Consider the following 18,844-nt stretch of genomic DNA (forward strand, 5'->3'; position numbering starts at 1 on the left):
GATCTTTCCCGCTGGCTTGTGTCTCAGAAAGCCTGTCCACTCCTTTAAGGGAAAGCACAGTTCTCAACAAGAACAAAAAAGGATTACAGCGCTAGAGTGCTCACCGAAAGGCGGCTCATTGGGTCATCAATCCTGCCACATGGGTTGGAATCAAGTCTGCGGTTAGAAACATAATCCCGAGGGTCGTCTGGGTGGCTCCATCGGTTAAGCGTCTGACTTCAGATCAGGTCCTGATCTCATGTCCATGAGTTCGAGCCTCCGCGTCGGGATCTGTGCTGACAACTCAGAGCCTGGATCCTGCTTCTGATTCTGTCTCTCTCTCTCTCTCTCTCTCCCCTCTCCCTCAAAAATAAACATTAAAAAAAAAAAAAAACGATTTCAATAAGCAGCAAAGGAGGATTCCATGAATAAAATCAGCAGTCTCAAAGTCCTATTTCCCTGCCTCTCACCCTGTATAGCTCCCACATGTGGCTGCCCCGTTCTCACCTCCCTCTTTTCAGACTCTCCCCTCCTTCCTGTCCATGCCTTCCACCTCTCCTTCCTCCTTCGGATATGTTCCTTTCCCAGGGACTCCGGTCCTTTCCAAGGTGAACCAAATGGTCTTGGTTCTGTCTCTCCCTAATACCCTTATTATGCACACCGGAGTCTAGGGAATAAGCCGTAGAGTCTAGTGTATAAGCCGTAGAGATGGGCAGAACTTTTTGTCTCTGATGCTGCTGTCTGCTCATCACCCAGAGAGTGCTGGGGTGTGGGATTTGCTGAATACAGAAGTGTCCCATGTGTAAGGAAGCCCACAGGAGGCACAAAAGAACAGAGGCTGTCTATTGGTACTTCCAGTCACGTGGAGACCGTCGTAGCCAAGTGGCTAGTGTCGAGGAGGGAATCTTACAATCTAGCAAAACGTGTCAAAGAGCAGACATCAATCCTGTTGATTCCAAGTGATGAAGCAACATGAGGAGTGAAGGAGCGTATTTTCACCTCCGTGAGGTTTTCCTGGAACTAGGTGGGCACAAGAGGGCAGGTGGGCCATTCATTGTCGCTCTTTTTACAGTGGGTGTGAGAAGAACACGGGCCCTTGACTGTAATCTGGGGTGTTGGGTATTTCATGCTCTAACAAGTGAATGAATACAGCTATGGAAGGAAGCATGCAAGGTGCAGCTAGACGTTTCTGGAAATGACTTCCACTGTTGCAATATCGTCTTCATTTTCACACACAGGAAAAAAGTTGAGAAAGTGTTTAAAGATAATTAGATTCCAGGAAAGCCGATTAGGCAAGCACTAATTCTATTGTAAGAGGAAGATAATGGACAGATTTTTATGACAAAGTAGGGGGTGGGGGAAATCACAGCAGAGGAAATGCCATAAATGCTTTTGCTTTCTTGAAGGCCAGCCCGCCCCACTGTCTCAGGCCCCCACAGAGAGGTGGGGGGGGGGGGTTTCCTGGTAAAGTCGACATCCCGGAATAGAGTCAGGACAGATTTGTCTCTTTTGTCTAAAGAATGTCTGTAAGTTACTGAAATGCTGCCTCTAAAAGGTTGAATAATCTGATTTCTGCTTTGGGTACATTTCCCAATTCATTCCAGTCCATTTCTAGCAATCCCCTGTTTACATTCTCTGATCTTTGTACATTTTTTAAAGTTGTGGAATCCTAATTGTCCCCTCATTTTCTGGAGGAAAAGTGTTCTCTTTCTTCTCTCTTCTTCTGGCAGGAAAAAACAGAATGAGCACTGAACAAACTTTTAACCATAAAGGCATTTTCTGAGATGATTATGAAATATATGAAAGACTGAGACAGTTCTTTGAAGAGTCTAGGTTTTCAAATAAAATCTTTACATAAAAATTTCATTTTTAAAAAAGATTTAAATAAAAGCGAAGTGCTACAAAGCTTGGAACAGATGTCAGAAGTTTAAAAAACATTCTTAATTATCAAGTCTTACGTTTCCAATCAATCAGTTAACATACTAGATCGATAGCATTAGGACTAGAACAGACTTAAAGGTCATCAAAGAAAGCATCTCGTTTTTTCTTAGGACATACTCATCACTGTGTAATATGAAAATATTCCACATTACAGATGCAACATTGACTTAATCACATCCTTACCATTAATATTTTTGTTACTAGATGTTATCTGTTATAATTAACACTACAGGGACTATCCTTTAATATTAATTTTTGACCAAATCTCTGACCACTTCTAAGGTTTAGATTTTGAAAAATCAGTTTCTGTGCTAGTATTTGTCTATTCCACAATTTCCTTTTGGATTTACCTTTTCTTTGGCTCTCAGATACATCCTTCCCTGGCTTCGGTAAGAATTGATGGGGGACAGTGGTAAAGACTTCTTAATGGTTGCATATCAGAAGTGTTATTGATCACAATTTGGAATGATAGTTTAGCTAGGTAATGTATTTTAGCTTGATGGTTTATTTCCCCTCATTCCTTCAAAATGCTCCGTTGTCTTTTGGCATGTAGTGTTGCCGACAAACATCCACTGACAATCTAATTATCAGTGTTTAATAGATATTTCCCTCATTTTTCTTGATGGCTTTTGAGATTTTTTTTTTTTTTTGAGATTTTTCTCCTTTTATTTTTGACAGTTCTGACGGCAGTTGTCTGGTAGGACGTTATTACATTTAGCCTTCAGTGTATGGGGGTGGGGGTTGGAATTGTTATAGACATATGCTGGGGACTCTGATTACAGCCCCATCTTCCCAAACTTCTTTTTCACATTCGTTATACCTCAGTATGTCTCCATGTGGCTTTCTGTGAGTTATCTGCCTTTTTCCAACTGTGACTGGCCAAACGTTATTTCTTGCACAGATACTGTTCAATGATCATACATTTTATTTTCAGGTTTTTAGTGGGTTCTTACTTATATCCACCAGCTTCCATTTTGTTTCTGCTTTTCTTTTTTTAATAATTGATAGTTCTTTTTAAAAGGGTGTTCTTATTTCTTTACTATATAAATTTGTTTGAATAGCTGATGTGTTCATATGGTTCAAAATTCAAAAGAAACAAAGTATATTCAGTGAAGCCTCCTTCCCACCCCATCCGTAGCCACCTGGTTGCTTTTCCTTGAGGCAAATGAATTACAAATTTCCTTCCAGAAATGAGCCACACATCTTTAAGCAGATACAAACATACTTATTTTAGAGCTATTTTCAGGTGGCCCTATTATTTTTATTTTATTATTTTATTCCCTAAGTGTTGATTTTTATCGTAGTCCATTTGGGCTATTTAAAAACAATGTTTTTTCAATGTTCATTTATTTTTCAGAGACAGAGAGAGTCAGAGCATGAGCAGTGGAGGGCAGAGAGATAGGGAGACACAGAATCTGAAGCAGGCTCCAGGCTCTGAGCTGTCAGCACAGAGCCTGACGTGGGGCTTAAACCCACAAACCAGGGGGCTCATGACCTGAGCCAAAGTCGGATGCTTAACCCACTGAGCCACTCAGACGGCCCTGGGCTGCTTTAACAAAAAATACCATAGGCTTGGTGGCTTATAAACAACAGAAATTTATTTCTCACAGTTCTGGAGATTGGAAGATCGGGTTTCCAGAATGATCACACTCTGGTGAGGGCCCTCTTCAGGGTTGCAGCTGTCAGCTTGTCTTTGTGTTCTCATGTGGTGGAGCCAGAGAGAGAGAGAGAGAGAGAGAGAGAGACGAAGGAGGAGAAAGAAGAGGAGAAGGGGGGGGGAGGAGGAGGAGGAGGAGGAGGAAGAAGAAGGAAGAAGGAGGAGGGAGGGGGAGGGGAGAAGGAGGGGGAGGAGGGAGAAGAAGGAAGGAGGCGCAGGGGGAGGAGAGGAAGCAGCAAGTTCTCTTGTGACTTTTATTAGGGCACCGATCCTATTTAAGCCCTAAATACCACATTTAATTCTACTGACCTCCCAAAGGTCACGCTGGGGGTGGTAGTGTTTTCATATACGAATTGATGGGGGACACAAACATTCAGTCCATAATAATCTTGTAACAGTCTCTCTTGGCACTCATGTTGCTGGTGAATTTTGGAATTAAAGTTTGCAGGCTTATGTGCTTAAGACCACCCTCCCCTCCCCCAGCCTCTCTGTTTCTCTGTCTTCCTGTCTGTCTCAATTCAGACTTCCCCTTCTCCATCGGCTTTGTGCCTGCATCAGACTGGCCATAGCTCAGAATGGTTACATGGGTGGCCTGTGACCCCTTTCCTCTGAAAATACTGGGGATCGAAAGCTGCATGATGGGGCAGTGGGCTGCCTGGCACAGGTCCAGGCTGTGAAGTTGGGTCTCCTTCCTCCAAGCTCCCTAGATACGAGCCACCCATAAGCCTTGGGCCCGAAACACCTTGCAGCCTACCGGCCTCTTTTTATGGGCTGGAAAGTCCTTCCCCGTCCTGGACAGAAAGGTTTTATCTGCCAGATCGTGATTGCTTGTTTGATAGTTGGAAACGCGTATTGTCCTAAAAGCCTCATAGACATACCCATGGCTCTAAGTATCGTCACCCAAATAAAACAAACATACGCTATTGCTTTTGGGAAAACTTTCAGGACTTCGACAAATAAGCAACCAAGAAGCAGAAGTAAAGCTGATGAGGCTGATAGTACAGCCTCTGAAGCCATATTTATGCCAAGTCTTGACTGGGTGTGGTCGGAAAAGCTGTTACTTGTGTGACGATTTAGTCTATTCAAGCTGCTGGGGTTTATAGGATTTGGGGACGCGTTGATCAGATATTGCAATATCAGGAGATAAAGTGAAGCGCAATCAGTTGTACTGAAATTTTACAAAAATGAATGATTGAAATCGATCACTCAACTGTTTGAAGCTTTACTATATAGCAAATTTGATTACCTTTTTTTCCTTTAGTATCGTATGGTAGACACAATATACCAAGAGAATATATCAAGCACTGCCCCACCCCCAACTGTGGCTCTAGGAGACTGGGCAGAGGTGTGTGAAAAGGAAAGGTCAGATGAGAAAATGTGTAGAGATTCTCAGACCACCACCACCACCACCAGTTGTCAACAGCAACAGTCTTGCCCACGGCTAAGATTCTAGATACACCGAGGATCATCGGACCAGCCCTCGATATCGGTCATTTCATAATCCATTTGGGAAAAAAGAAGAGCCATAAATAAAACACTGCCTGGAGGCAGAGGTGTCAAACGAGTGGTGCAGTAACTGGGATCCTAATTCAGGAGAGGGAGTGGGGTCTGAGGGTCTGACCAATTGAAGATTTCATTCATTCTTAGTGGTTTCCCCCTAGCTTTATTAGGATGTAATTGGCATATAACATTGTGTAAGTTTAAGGTGGTATAAGCTGTTGATCCGATACGCTTGTGTGTTGCCAAATGATCACCACCGTATTCACTAACACCTCCATCCCGTAATTACCATTTGAGACCTGCTCTCAGCAACTTTCAAGTATATAATACAATATCGCTAACTCCGTCACATGCTGTACTCTAGATCCCCAGACTTACTCATCTTATAACTGGAAGTTTGTGCTCTTCGACTGACCTCTCCCCATTTCCCTCACCCTTCAGCCTCAGCCCCTGTCAACCATCATTCTGCTCTCTGGTTCTGTGAGTTCAGCTTTTGTAGATTCCACGTGCAAGTGAGATCGTACAATATTTGTCTTTCTGACTTATTTCACTTAGCAGAATGCCCTCAAGCTCCATCCATGTTGTCCCAAGCGGCAAGATTTCCTTCTTTCTCACAGCTGAATAATTTTTCATCACGCATATATAGATGCACACACACACACACACACACACACACACACACACTATTGGGTATTGTGATTAATGCTGCAAAGAGCATGGGAGTGCATATACCTCTTTGATACCCTGATTTCATTTCCTGTGGATATATATACACAGAAGCAGATGACAGTTCTGTGTTTAATTCCGAGAACCCTCCATACTGTTTTCCATAGTAGTCATACCTATTCACGTTCCCAACAGTGCATGCGGAAAGGTTTTATCTGCCAGATTTTCCACATCCTCACCAACACTTATCTTATCTTATCTTTTTGGTAATGACCATTCTAACAGGTGTGAGGTGATACCTGAGTGTAGTCTTGATTTGCGTTTCCCTGACGATGAGTGATGTGTTGAGCATCTTTTCATGTGTCTGTTAGCCATCCGGATGTCTTCTTTGGAAAAATGTCTGTTCAGGTCTTCTGCCCATTTTTTTTTTTTTTAACCAGACTGCTGTTTTTTGCTATTGAGTTTTATGAGTTCCTTATATAGTCTGGATGTTAGCCCCTTATCAGCCAAGTGGTCTGCAGATATTTTCTCTCTTTCCGTACATCGCTGTGCATTTCGCTACTTGCTTGCTCTGTTATTGCAGAAGCTTTGTGGTTTGATGTAGTCCCACTTACTGATTTTTGCTTTTATTGCTTGGCTTTTGATATCATATCCAAAAGAAGAGTTGCCAAGAGCAATGGCATGGAGCTTTTTCCTTGTTTTTGTCTTCCCAGTTTTATGGTTTCAGGTCTTATGTGTAAGTCTATAGTTTATTTCAAATCAGTTTTTGTGAGTGTTGTAAGATCAGGATCCGATTTCATGCCAGTGTGTGTCCCTATCCAGTTTCCCAAACACCATTGTTGAAGAGACTATCTTATCCTCGTTGAATATTTTTAGTTCCCTTGTCAAATGTTAGTTGACTGTGTATGTAAAGGTTTATTGCCAGGCTTTCTGTTCTGTTCCACTAATCTTTGTGTCTGTTTTTATGCCAGTTCCACACTGTTTTGATTACTGTAGCTTTGTAGCATAGCTTGAAATCAGGAAGTGTGATGCTTCTGGCTTTGTTCTTTCTCAGCTAATTGCTTTAGCTATTTAGGGTCTTGTGTGGTTCCATAGGACTTTTAGCACTGTTTTTGGTATTTCAATGAAAAATGCCATTGGAATTTTGATAAGGATTGCATTGATTCTGTACATTTCCTTGGGTAGTATGGACATTTTAACAATATTAATTCTTCTAATGCATGAACACTGAATATCTTTCCATTTATTTGTGTCTTCTTCAATTTCTTGTATCAGTCTTACACTTTTCAGTGTACAGATCTTTCACCTCTTTGGTTAAATTTTTATTCCTAAGTGTTTCATTGTTTTTGACTCTGTGGTAAATGAGATTCTTTTATTTATTTCTTTTTCAGATATTTCGTTGTTAGCGTATAGAAACACAACTGATTTCCACATATTGATTTTGTATCCTGCAACTTTACTGACTTCGTTTTCAGTTCTAACACTTTTGGGGTGGGTGTTTAGGATTCTCTGTCTATAAGAGCTTGTCATCTAGAGACAATTTTACTTCTTCGTTTTTGATTTGGAATGAATGAACAAACATCTTTGGAAAGGAGCACAGCCCTCAGGGGCACTGTCTACCATAGCTTTCCCCCTCTCATTAAATCCAGATAGCATGGCTCTGAGAAGAGACCTCTGCCCTTTTGGCAGCCCCTTCTCAGCACCTCATTCCCATTGATTTCCCAACAGAGGTCTAAGGCCATTTATCTTCCTTGGCCATTGCTATGGACTGAATTTTTGTGTTCCTCCAAAATTCGTATATTAAACTTAATCCCCAAGGTGTTGGTATATGGAGGTGGGGCCTTTGGGAGGAGATTAAGTCCTAGGGCAGAGCCCCCGTGAATGGGATTAGTGCCCTTATAAAAGTGACCCCAGAGAACTCCCTCACCCCCTCCACCATGTGAGGACACAGTGAAAAGAGAGCCATCTATGAATCAGGAAGTGGGCCAGACATCAAATCTGCTGGGGCCTTGGTCCTGGATTTCCCATCCTGTAGTACTGTCAGAAATCAATGTTTTTTGTTTAAATCACCCAGTCTATGGTACTTTTGTTATAGTAACCCAAACACATTCAGACAGCCATCCACCAACGAACCCATCAGTACCTACATTACAGTATATGAGACCCTAACTTTACTAGAAGGTTTTTGAGTGAACTCATCCCTTGAGTGGAATAAACGCACCATCTTTCCACTCAGAGATCTCCACCAGCCCTTTCTTTAGATGTTTGGAAAGGTCTTTACCAGCTTCAGGTTACGACTGAGCAGGAAGCCTGGGAGATTCTGGTAGATTCTTAGCCATATGCTGTGACTAAAAGCTTGCTGGTGTTCAGGGTGAGTAGCTGCCCTCAGTGGATCTGAAAAAATAACACTTAAAAGAATAGACTTGGAGAGATGTCCTACCAGTGGCTGCGGTGGATCCCACAGTGAGACCCAACCTATGGGGAGGGGCCAAGGTGCACGAAATCGGCCATAATTAACTCCCTGACTCCCCGCTTCCGGGATGCTTGAGCCCGGACAGGTTGCTTACCTTCTATCTGCCTCGGTTTCTTCATCTCTAAGATTGGTATCATGATTATACCTACCTCCCAGGATTTTGGTAAGGAGTAAATTACTTAAAGTACGGAACAAACACCCAGAAGAACTTGGCACATAGAAAGCACTTGGTGGTAGTTGTTGATATTATCTGTATGTTTGAGGGAAGGGATACCTGAGGGGGAGGAACCAGGTTAGGGCCGGGGCCTGCCATTGAGGGGAACCCCGAGACTGATGGAATTTCTTGGGTTATGAATGGCTCGGAATACACCATTCTACCCTACAATTTTTCTGAATTACTTAGAGCATTAAACTTGAAGTTCCTCTACGATCTGGCATGAGGTAGGGATGTTTTAGAGAATAAAGTGGGGCCTGCCTCACGTGAGGCTCTCCATACCTGCCCCAGGTGAAGCAGCCCCCTCTCATGGGGAGTGTGTCAGAGCCCCAGGAGTGAAGGATCAGGGGCCCGAGGGGGGCCCTGCAACCTGCAGAGGGGCCCAGACCCTCAGGGGCACAGAGCGGGACTTGGGGATCAAAGATTCGCTGGAGGGCACTGTTGGAAGGGGAAGGGACGGGGTGGGGAACAGAGGCTTGCATTACCTGGGAACATTTTCTCCAGATTTCTGTCTTCTCCCTTCTGCCCACGTAAGATTTCAGAGCACTTAAGAGCAAAAGCTGGCCCAGGTGCAGTGTTCTGGTCTTCTCCACGCAATGAATAAAAAGTGATCACTGGCCAGTCCTGCGTTTGTGCAAACTCAGCCGCCAGGGCATCCGAGGACTATGGAAGGAAGCTGGCAGAGACCCCACTGGGATCCCGCCCTTCTCTCTCTTCCTCACCACACCCACCCCAAGTAAGAGACGTGACCGGTCTGTCGGACCATCCGGTCCAGCATTTCGAAGGTCACAACGCCAACACAATGACCCGTGCATCTTTGTTTCCAGCTACAGGTTTATTTCCACGACAGAACTGATTTGTAGAAAATCACAGGACCAACAGAGACGCCACTCACCACTCAGAAAGCCCACAAGGGGAGCACAGGTATCGGATGGACTCCGCCTCCCCTGAGCCCCTGGGGCCTGAGGGAGGCCACGCAGGAGGGGATTCAGCAGGTGGTTAGCTGACTCTCTGGGGGGACAGGAAAGCCCAGGTTGGGGGGGCGGGAATAACACAGACACTGCAGGGGGTTCTCAGTGACGCAGGAGAACACCATGGCCTTAGAAAGAAGGCCCTAGGACCCCCCCCTCTTGCCCTAAAACACCACACCATTTGTTACAAAGCTTGCCCCGGTGTCCCCAACAGCAAAGCACAGATACAATTTTCCCAGCAGGAGCTCAGCAACATCCTAAGAGCAAAAGACAAAGCATTCGGGGCTTATGGGTTGATTTTCAGCCCAAGACACAACGCGAGCTCGGACTTCTGAATTTTTCCATCCTTGTTCACATCACAGTGGCGCAGAAGAATCTCCCGGAACTTATCGAGGTCCGCTCCACTGATGCTGGGCTGAGGACAGCAAAGGGAGCCTGTCAGGAGAGGGGCTGACGGTGGCCCCACCCTTGAATGCCGCCCCCTCCACGCCCCATGCTCACTACACTCAGGGGACAGCCTGCCTTCTAGGGAGGCTCCGTGCAGACGGGCCGTGGGGGTGGTCCCATCTCGTAGGCCCACCGAGTGTTGTCAAGGGTCCCGCCAACACGTTTACCTCCCAGCATGGCTATTTGAGCGAGGGAACCAGCCCCACATCACTTCTCTACGGCTCTAGGGAGAGCCTGCCTATTTAGGCCATGACAAAGATATTTTGCCTTGGAGCAGACAGTTGTCACCACGGATGCTGTCTTGCCGCATGATGAGAGAAGACACATTTCACTATCTCCCCATGGGAGGATTTTGTGCCTCTGATTTTAAAAAGGGTTATAACAAACGAAAGACTGACTAAAACAGGATGCCACCGAGCTGCGGACATAGGATTTATTCCAAGGCGTATTTGGGGGCTAAGAAAACACTGTGATACACACCAGACAGGAAAATAATTTCAAACTCAAAAGGCCCGCATGGGGCTCCCGGGTGGCTCAGTCAGTTGGGCGGCCGACTTCGGCTCAGGTCATGATCTCACAGTTCGTGGGTTCAAGCCCCGCGTCAGGCTCCGTGCTGACAGCTCAGAGCCTGGAGCCCGCTTTGGATTCTGTGTCTCCCTCTCTCTCTGCCCCTCCCCTGCTCGAGCTCTGTCTCTCAAAAATAAATAAACGTTAAAAAAAAAAAAAAAAAGGCTGATATGGAACACATTGTCAACACGTTCTCCTTGTCGGGGCTCACTCAGGATACTTCCCTGGGTGTCTGTGACAGGCAGGTAGAGGTGTGGCCCAGGAGATGGCTTAGAAGTCCTGAAAACAGCAAGCTACACTCCGTGGCTCCATACTGGGAGCTCCTTTCTTATGCGAAGTGGGGACTTTTTGGTTTTTGGCATCCTCAACCTCTCCTGCCCCAGGATCCTCTTAGCAAATTCCCATGCTTAGAAAAGACTTGGGCGGTAGTCATTCACACATTAGCATGAATTAATCTCCAACTAGTGGCCCTCTGCCCCAGGATCCTTTTAGCAAATTCCCATGCTTAGAAAAAAGTTGGGTGTGGGGCGCCTGGGTGGCTCAGTTGGTCAAGCAGCCAACTCTTGGTTTCGGCTCAGGTCACGATCCCATAGTTCATGAGTTCGGCTCTGTGCTGACAGTGCAGAATCTGCTTGGGAATCTCTCTCTCCCTCTCTCTTCCTCTCTCTCTGCCCACTCCCACTCATGCGCCATCTCTCTCAAAATAAATTTACAAAAAAAAGAGAGAGAGAGAAAAGACTCGGGTGGTAGTCATTCACACATTAGCATGAATTAATTTGCCAATGTATTTACCTCATTCAAGCTATTCTAAGCTCTCTTTTACTAATTTGTTTACTGCAAAAGGAATTATTTCCTTAAAGGGAGTGGAAATATTTTGTGAGGGTGTGAATGTGTGTTTGGGGATGAGGGTATGAATGTGGGTGTAGGTAAGGGAAGTTTCTTTCGACCTTTTGAGTTATGCTTTTGTTTTTTCTTTCTTTTTTTTTTTTTTTTGTTAATTTATTTTGAGAGAGAGAGCACACAAGCAGGGGAGGGACAGAGAGAGAGGGAGAGAGAGAGAGAATCCCAAGCAGGCTTAGTGCGGAGCTCTGTGCTCCTTGGGGCTTGATCTCAAGACTGTGAGGTCATGACCTGAGCTGAAATCGAGTCACTTAACCCACTGAGCCACCCAGGCACCCTTTGAGTTACGCTTTTAATGTTTGACAACTCACTAGGAGTCAGGAGACCCAGATGCCACTGTTCAAAAATGTTTGGATCACGGAAGACAAATCACCGGAAGTCACCGGGGGCCTCAGCTTGAATAATAAGTCACCAGTATAAGCACACACGGGGTCTGGGTCTAACGGTTCTACACAGAATGATTCTAACCTTCAGAACAACCCTATGAGGTTGTATTTACTATCAACTTTAAAAAAAAAATTTTTTTAACATTTATTTATTTTTGAGAGACAGAGACAGAGCGTGGGCAGGGGAGGGGCAGAGAGAGAAGGAGACACAGAATCCGAAGCAGGCTCCAGGCTCTGAGCGGTCAGCACGGAGCCCGACGCGGGGCTCGAACCCATACACTGTGAGATCATGACCTGAGCCAAAGCCGGACTGAGCCACCCTGGTGCCCCTACTATCAACTTCTAATTTACAGATGAGAAAACTAAAGCACAGAGAGGTTAACTAACCTTCCCACCGCCACACAGCGGGTACATGTCTGAACCAGATACGAACTCGGGCAGGCGGTCCCGGAGCTCATCTCTTTACCACACACCCTGCCGCAGCCTCCGTGTAAAAATGCATTGTTTTAGTTTCTTACCCACCTCATGGGAAAGTGTGCAAGTGTATCTGGAGTATTTGGCTGAACAATGCTTATCGGTCCCCCTTGAATCCTGGGCCCTAGGGGAACCTTTAGGGCTGGATCTGTCTCCTCGTGCCTGCCCGTGATAAGTGCTCCATTACAGCCGTGGAATCCGTGAGGGACTGTCTGCACACGCCGTCTTCCTGTTCCCGCGTGTGCCCTCCCTTCCCTGTACGCCCCGGGTCTCCTGAAGCAGTGAAAGGGGAGGCCCGAACCCTGTCTTCCCCGGTCCCCACGCTGGAGTCAGCATCAGGACGCCAGGCCCGGCCTGCGCCCCTTATGGCCCCTAACAGAATTATGGCTTTGATCGTGGCAAGTGCTTACTGGAAACCGCTTATGATAGTGCTTCCGATCGGAATATTTCATTAGCAAGCGCCTCACTCTCCAACCGTGCAAAGTTATAACGTGTTCCCTGTCGCCACTCTGTTTATCGGCCGTGCTGCTGTCTGAAAACACCGAGGCGACGGGTAGAGGCCAAGGCCTCACCGCCTAAGACCTCGGCCAGGCCCTTGCCAGCCAGGCTCGGATTGTCTGGAAGAGGTCACGGTAATAAAGGCCACCTCCAGCACCAGTCCTGTCCCACGTGTCTTCGAATTATCACCCGCCATTGCATGTTTTACGATGGAAAGGGGGGACTGGTTGGTGTCCTTTCAGGGTCATTTTGCAGGCAGACAGAGGTGCCCCGTCCGACAGTGTGAAGTCCCCTGGAGGGCGGCGATCACAGGGGACCGCGCTGTGACGGGAGGAGCTTAGGAAGCACATCACCGGGTCCCACAGCCCCAGCACTGTTTGTTGGGGATGACAGTGCCTTTCCCTTGCCTCCTGTTGTCTTTTCTTAGAAGTCTGTCACTCGGGATGGCAGCACGTTAAGTCACTAACATCCCAGTGAGAAAAATACATACATATTCCTGCCTGCCCTCTTCCTTGATAGAAAGCCTGGCTCAAAATGAAGCCATTGGCTTTCTGGTGGGGTGGGGAGAAAGGATCCGAAGAAGGGAATGGGTGAACGCACACGGCTCTTTCTAAAATGTGACAGTAGGGGGCGCCTGGGGGGCTCAGTCAGTTAAGCATCAGACTTCAGCTCAGGTCATGATCTCACGGTTTGTGCTTTCAAGCCCCGCATCGGGTCTGTGCTGACAGCTTCAGATTCTGGAAGCTGACAGCTTCAGAGCCTGCTTCAGATTCTGTGCCTCCCTCTTTCTCTGCCCCTCCCCTGCTCGCACTCTGTCTCTGTCTCTCTCTCAAAAATAAACAAACATTAAACAAATTAATTAATTAATTAATTAATTAATGTGACCGTGAGTGCCACCAGTTTTAAAGTATGCAAATCCCTTGATTCCACGCCTGAGATAAAGCCTAAAACCCAGACAAGATGCACCTACCAAAATACTAAGTTTTACTTTGAGTCACAAACAGGGTAAACAGTCTAAATTCCTAAGAGGAGCCCCATGTTGGGTGTAGACATTACTTACAAAAAAATCAAATGAAATATTTAAAAAATAAAAAAATAATAAATTACTAGTAAAAGAGGAATGTGTAGGTAAGTTCTATCTAACCACAGGTAAAATCTTCTACAGACACTAAAACAGTGACTGTAACTGAGAAATGCTTATCCGTGGAGCTCAACCCATGCAGAATATACCCAGAAATGAAGTCTGTTAATGGAAGGTCTACTCAAGTGTACAGATCATGCTTCTGTCTTTTCTCTACTTTCAGATTTCTCTCCGTATCATTTTTATCATTTAAAAAATGAAAAGAAATGAGAACATGTGTGCTACGGGCTAATAGCTCTTTGGAGGGGCATATATTAGATTCAATCTCTTGGGTTAAGTATTGTCCTCCCCTTGCTAATCATCTTGTCAACAACAGAGAAAAGCAGAAGCAGTGTCTAGCAGGATAAAGAAGGAACTTTGGGGAGCCCAGGGCAGGACCTCTCCTCCCCTTCAGGCAGACCTCCTGGTCACCTCTGGCATCCCTGTATGTTTGGCTTCTAACGTTACCATTCACGCTTCTACTCCTTGGTATAAGCTGAGCGTCTTGAATGTCTTGCCTTTCTACTTTCTAGCTTAAGGTATAGATTCTCCCGTTGATTTTCATGCCATGCTGAGGGACCTACAGACTCTTCAGAAATCTTGTGCAGAAATTATTGGGTCATATCCCCCAGGACCTTGCCGTCTCATCATACTGACAGAGGACAGCCCTGAGCGTCATTTTCCAGAGGTCAGGGAAAGTGGTGTTCTGGTAACCAGATAGTCTTGTTAATACAAATTCAATATATGTATCATACATGGTTGAAAGAAAACAAGAATGAAAGGCTATGCAATAAGCTTACGTCAGGGTCATTATCGCAAACATCAACGATCCTGACCAAGACTCTACACCTGAGCCAGCTCAAGACCTCCACAGCGTGCTCGGATAGTTGCTTTTAAAACAAATTCCAGATATTCTTTGTTTGCTTGTCCTGTGGTCTTTGATGAGAAATATCAGATTTATCCAAAGATTCTCCCTTGACAACATACTTCAAATTATACAGTGAATAGTTTTTAAGCAACGCAGAAGTTCTGCTGGGAAAGACCCAATATAGATATGTACCTCAGTTATCTGGCTTCAGAGGAGAACTTTAATAATTAACTACTTTGTCCCCAGTTTTTAGCTCAACAAATCAGCCCTTGTCAACTGCTTTTGTACTACTGACCATGGTCTCACTCAGTCCTTGAAAACCCACTCTCTTAACTCGGCTGGTACTTATACAAGAGGAACCGTTTTGTTGCACCAGAAATAGAAGGGCAAGGACAAGAGTGATGGGGATCCTCTGGTTTCCCATGGAGGTGATTCGAATCTATCAATGAGTGAGGCAAATGCATGTTTTGGGATGGTCTACGATTTTCCCCTTCTCTTTGATTTTCTCTGGGAAAACGTCTTCCCTACTCTGTTGCTAGGTTAGGTTTTACTTCTGTGTCTCCCAGTAACCTTTGGAAGTCATTGCCAAGTGCCGTGCCAATCACAAGGGTCTGTAGGCATGTGAAGCCCCTGAACTGTGCACTTAGGTGGCCTGGCTTCACTGCTCAGAGGAGGCCACGTAGCTGAGAAGCAGGCTCAGCACCCGTGCATCTATCAAAAGCAAATTAAAACCGCGGTTTGGCAAAGCCTACTGCCGTGCGACTTTAATGTCCCATAGATAATTGCTCAGTTTCTATTACAGGAATCATTCTGGCATTAAAGAGGTAATAAGTACAGTGGGATTTTTCTTTAGCAATCAATGTAAAAGGCACTACCACACCAATACCCATGCACCATTTGGCTGGGCAGGTGCCCGTGGAATCTCCCAGCGGGGCCAGCACGCAAAGGGAGTGTGGAAGAGGCAAGGGGCAGCGGGATGGGGACATCAAGACTCAGGAGGTCAACAACACACCTCTGTCATCCTGATTAGAGATCAGAAAAAGATCTCATTCACTCCTGCTCCCTCACAGTACGTGGACTTCCTGGAGGTTTACGCAAAAAGTGGTAAATTTTTAGGAAATTTTCTGCTGTGAAACTCCACAGTTTTAATCAGGTTTTTAAACAGGTCTGGGAATCCAAAACCAGTTAACAGTTGCTTCCGTCTGGACCAATCGGGGCAGAAACACTGTGTCCTGTATTAACCTCAAAATATCTCTAAGGCTAGGAGAGTGTGAAATTCAGTGGCTACAGGGTCCCATAGAAGAGCTGCAAAGTATCTGCTTAACTAGATCAGGCAGCCAGTCAAATACAGTTCACAGGGATCTCAACGGAGATTGCTTGTTTTAAACAGTCTACACTACATAAAACAGCTTTGTGATGTAGATTATAATCTAAATCCTATCCGTCTGAACCAGGACAATGTCTTGATAGATAAGTAGCCAAAATTTTAGGCTGGGCGTTAGAACAGCCCTGGGAAGATGGGGTGGGGGTGGGGGGGAGGAATCCCAAATATGGGATTTATTTCATGAAATTAAATTAAAAGGTTTTAGGTATTCTAACAACCAAGTCCAGGGGAAAAAGCCCTTCTGTAATAAAGCATAAAGCCGTAATGCATACGCTGGCACCGTGTTTCCATGGTGAAATAGATGGCTTTTTAGTGATGTTATTAACAAGAAACTTCTATGGGGGTTTTACTTCATTGAAGCTACAGATGATCTTAAGAGAGAAAGGGAGACTTGTCAGGTCTCACAGAAGCTCAGAGTTGATAAATAGACTATGTCCCTAGACCTTCTCTCTAGCATTAATCGTCAGCCCCACTGATGCTCAAAAATAAACAGTGGAATCCATCAGAATGGCAACCCCAACCCACGATGGATCTCTACGGCCTCGTGAAATCACCTGGACCAGCTCCATCATGTCTTTGACAAACCCGTCCACTTCCGGGCCTTCCAGAGCTCCAGTTTTACTCTGAAAGATAAAAGATCCAATCAATCCAATATCATGTACTTAAGTCCAAAAGCTAAAGAATAAATTAGGCGAATCGTCCAAATCAGTATTCTTTTGTGACTGCAAATAGGTTCAGAAATGGCACATTCCAGGTAGTTTCTCTGGGCAGGATGTGAAATGTTCCACAGAGATTAAAAGAATGAATTGTAGGGGCACCTGGGCGGCTCTGTCAGTTAAGTATCCGACACTTGATTTTGGCTCAGGTCACGATCTCGTGGTCGTGAGTTCGAGCCCCCCATCAGGTGCTTGGGATTCTCTCTCTCCCACTCTTTCCTCCCTCACTTCCCCCTGCTTGCCCTCTCTCTCTCGCGCGTGCAGGATAAATAAATAAACTTTAAAAAAAATAATTAATTGTCAGTAACTACCCCCACATAAACAAATGGGAAGCAGTAGTTTTGAGGTCCTTGGCTCTTGCAAATAGCATTAACGTGATATATACTCGCTTCATATGCTTCCCAAATATTAAGCTTCAGTTCGGACTAAATTTTCACATCATACCCATCTTGATAGGCTGAAATATTTTTTATTTTGCTTTATAATTTAGCGAGGGCTTGATGATTATTAAAATGTAGATTTTATTTTTTTATTTTTATTTTTGTAACCTATTTTAGAGAGAGGGTGAGCACGTGAGTTGGGGAGAGGGGCAGAGGAAGAGAGAGAATCTCAAGTAGGCTCTATGTTCAGTGTGGAGCCTGACGTTGGGCTCAATCCCACGACCGAGAGATCAGGACCTGAGCCAAAATCAAGAGACGCTCAACTGACCGAGCCACCCAGGCACCCCCAAAATATATATTTTAAATCAAGAATGACTAGACTAAAATTATTTGGTCTGTACGTAAACTCTTAGTTTTTCTACTCACTATATAAAAAGGTCTATGAAATATAATACATACTAAAATATTTCCATTTCTTCTCTAAAGTCCCAGTTATGACAACCCATCCATTCTTTTCAAGTTTGCTTCACCTTGAACCTTTAGCATATCATTTAAAAAATCTATTCCCTTAGTGTATTTGCCAAATACAAACATAATACTAGCTACCTGCCAGGCACCCTTCTAAGAGCTTTACAAATGTGAAATCACTGAATCCTTGTAACAATCCCGTGGTGTAGGCAGTATTATTATCCTCGTCACCCTAACTTTACAGAAAAGGGCAACGAGGCACGGGGGGGGGGGTGGGGAGGGGGTAAGGAAACTACCCAAGGTCACATGGCTAACAAACCATGATTCACACCCAGCTGATGGTCACAGAGCCTATACCCTTAAACACCCGGCTGCACTGCCTCTTCTGGGTGATGCTCCCTCCTGCTCAGAATGTGACACACAGATGTCCAGTCTGCTTAGTTTCAGGACGGCGTCTCCTTTGACTTTGCCTAACGTTCTCATTTCTCTTCCTTCTTGCATTACCCTACCTTGTCAAGAAATGTGATCTCTTTGTCACACTTTGTGCTTTAGAATTATTATTTATTTATTCTCTAAAGAAGGACCGCAGAATCAATCCTACAGGAGAAGTAGCGATTATGTCAACCAGGGCTCGCTTTGCCTGTACTTCTTTGGGTTAAATGTGGTTTTGAACTTGATTCTTTATGTTTCATTCTCGAGCATGCTATTCCAGATGGAGATTAAAGAAGGAGAAGCCTTCTCCCAGTTTGGATCCAAAGAGGGAAAAAAAGTGATTTTATTCTCTTCTCAACCATAAATACTCCTTTTGTCCATTTTAATGTAGTTTTCAGAAGTTTGCATAGAGAAGCTGAGGGGTGACATACATGTAGGACTGCTATTCGTCATATAAGTTCAAGGTCTGATGGGTAGGATGGGTGGGTAGGACAGACAGGATGACCCCATATAGGGCCAGACAGGCTTGCTACCTCAAAAGGGCCAGCACAACACAAAGGGGCACACTTACAACGTCATAGTGGGCAAAGATTTTCTCAAAGTCCCTCTTTCTTTCCTCAGTGGAACAAGCCTGTGTGTGGAGAAAATGGTGTGTTAGTCCGGCAACAGGAAGCTTCCATTGGACAATTCTTCCGGGGTCATAGGCAACTTCTATAAACTTTGAGTCAATGACCCCTTAATCCCTTGATTTCAACAGTAAGCCTTTTTTGTCTCTAGATAACTTAAAGTAAGACAAACAGAGG

The 18,844-nt window shown here is 45.0% G+C and overlaps 1 protein-coding gene across 2 annotated transcripts in view; it reads right to left on the reverse strand.

Moving 5' to 3' along the window:
- Positions 1–9,679: 9,679 nt before the first annotated feature.
- SCGN (secretagogin, EF-hand calcium binding protein) overlaps positions 9,680–18,844 on the reverse strand; it is a 35,344-nt gene continuing 26,179 nt past the window's right edge. For both annotated transcript variants that reach the window (XM_060614644.2, XM_060614643.2), the window contains exons 9-11: positions 18,613–18,672; positions 16,600–16,668; positions 9,680–9,816 (exon numbers count right to left, since the gene is read on the reverse strand). In XM_060614644.2, the coding sequence (XP_060470627.1) occupies positions 9,688–9,816; positions 16,600–16,668; positions 18,613–18,672 (258 nt within the window). In that variant the 3' untranslated portion in view covers positions 9,680–9,687. The remainder of the gene's footprint in view (positions 9,817–16,599; positions 16,669–18,612; positions 18,673–18,844) is intronic.

This window comes from Panthera onca, chromosome B2 (assembly GCF_046562875.1).
Source record: "Panthera onca isolate mPanOnc1 chromosome B2, mPanOnc1 haplotype 2, whole genome shotgun sequence".
NCBI lineage: Eukaryota > Metazoa > Chordata > Mammalia > Carnivora > Felidae > Panthera > Panthera onca.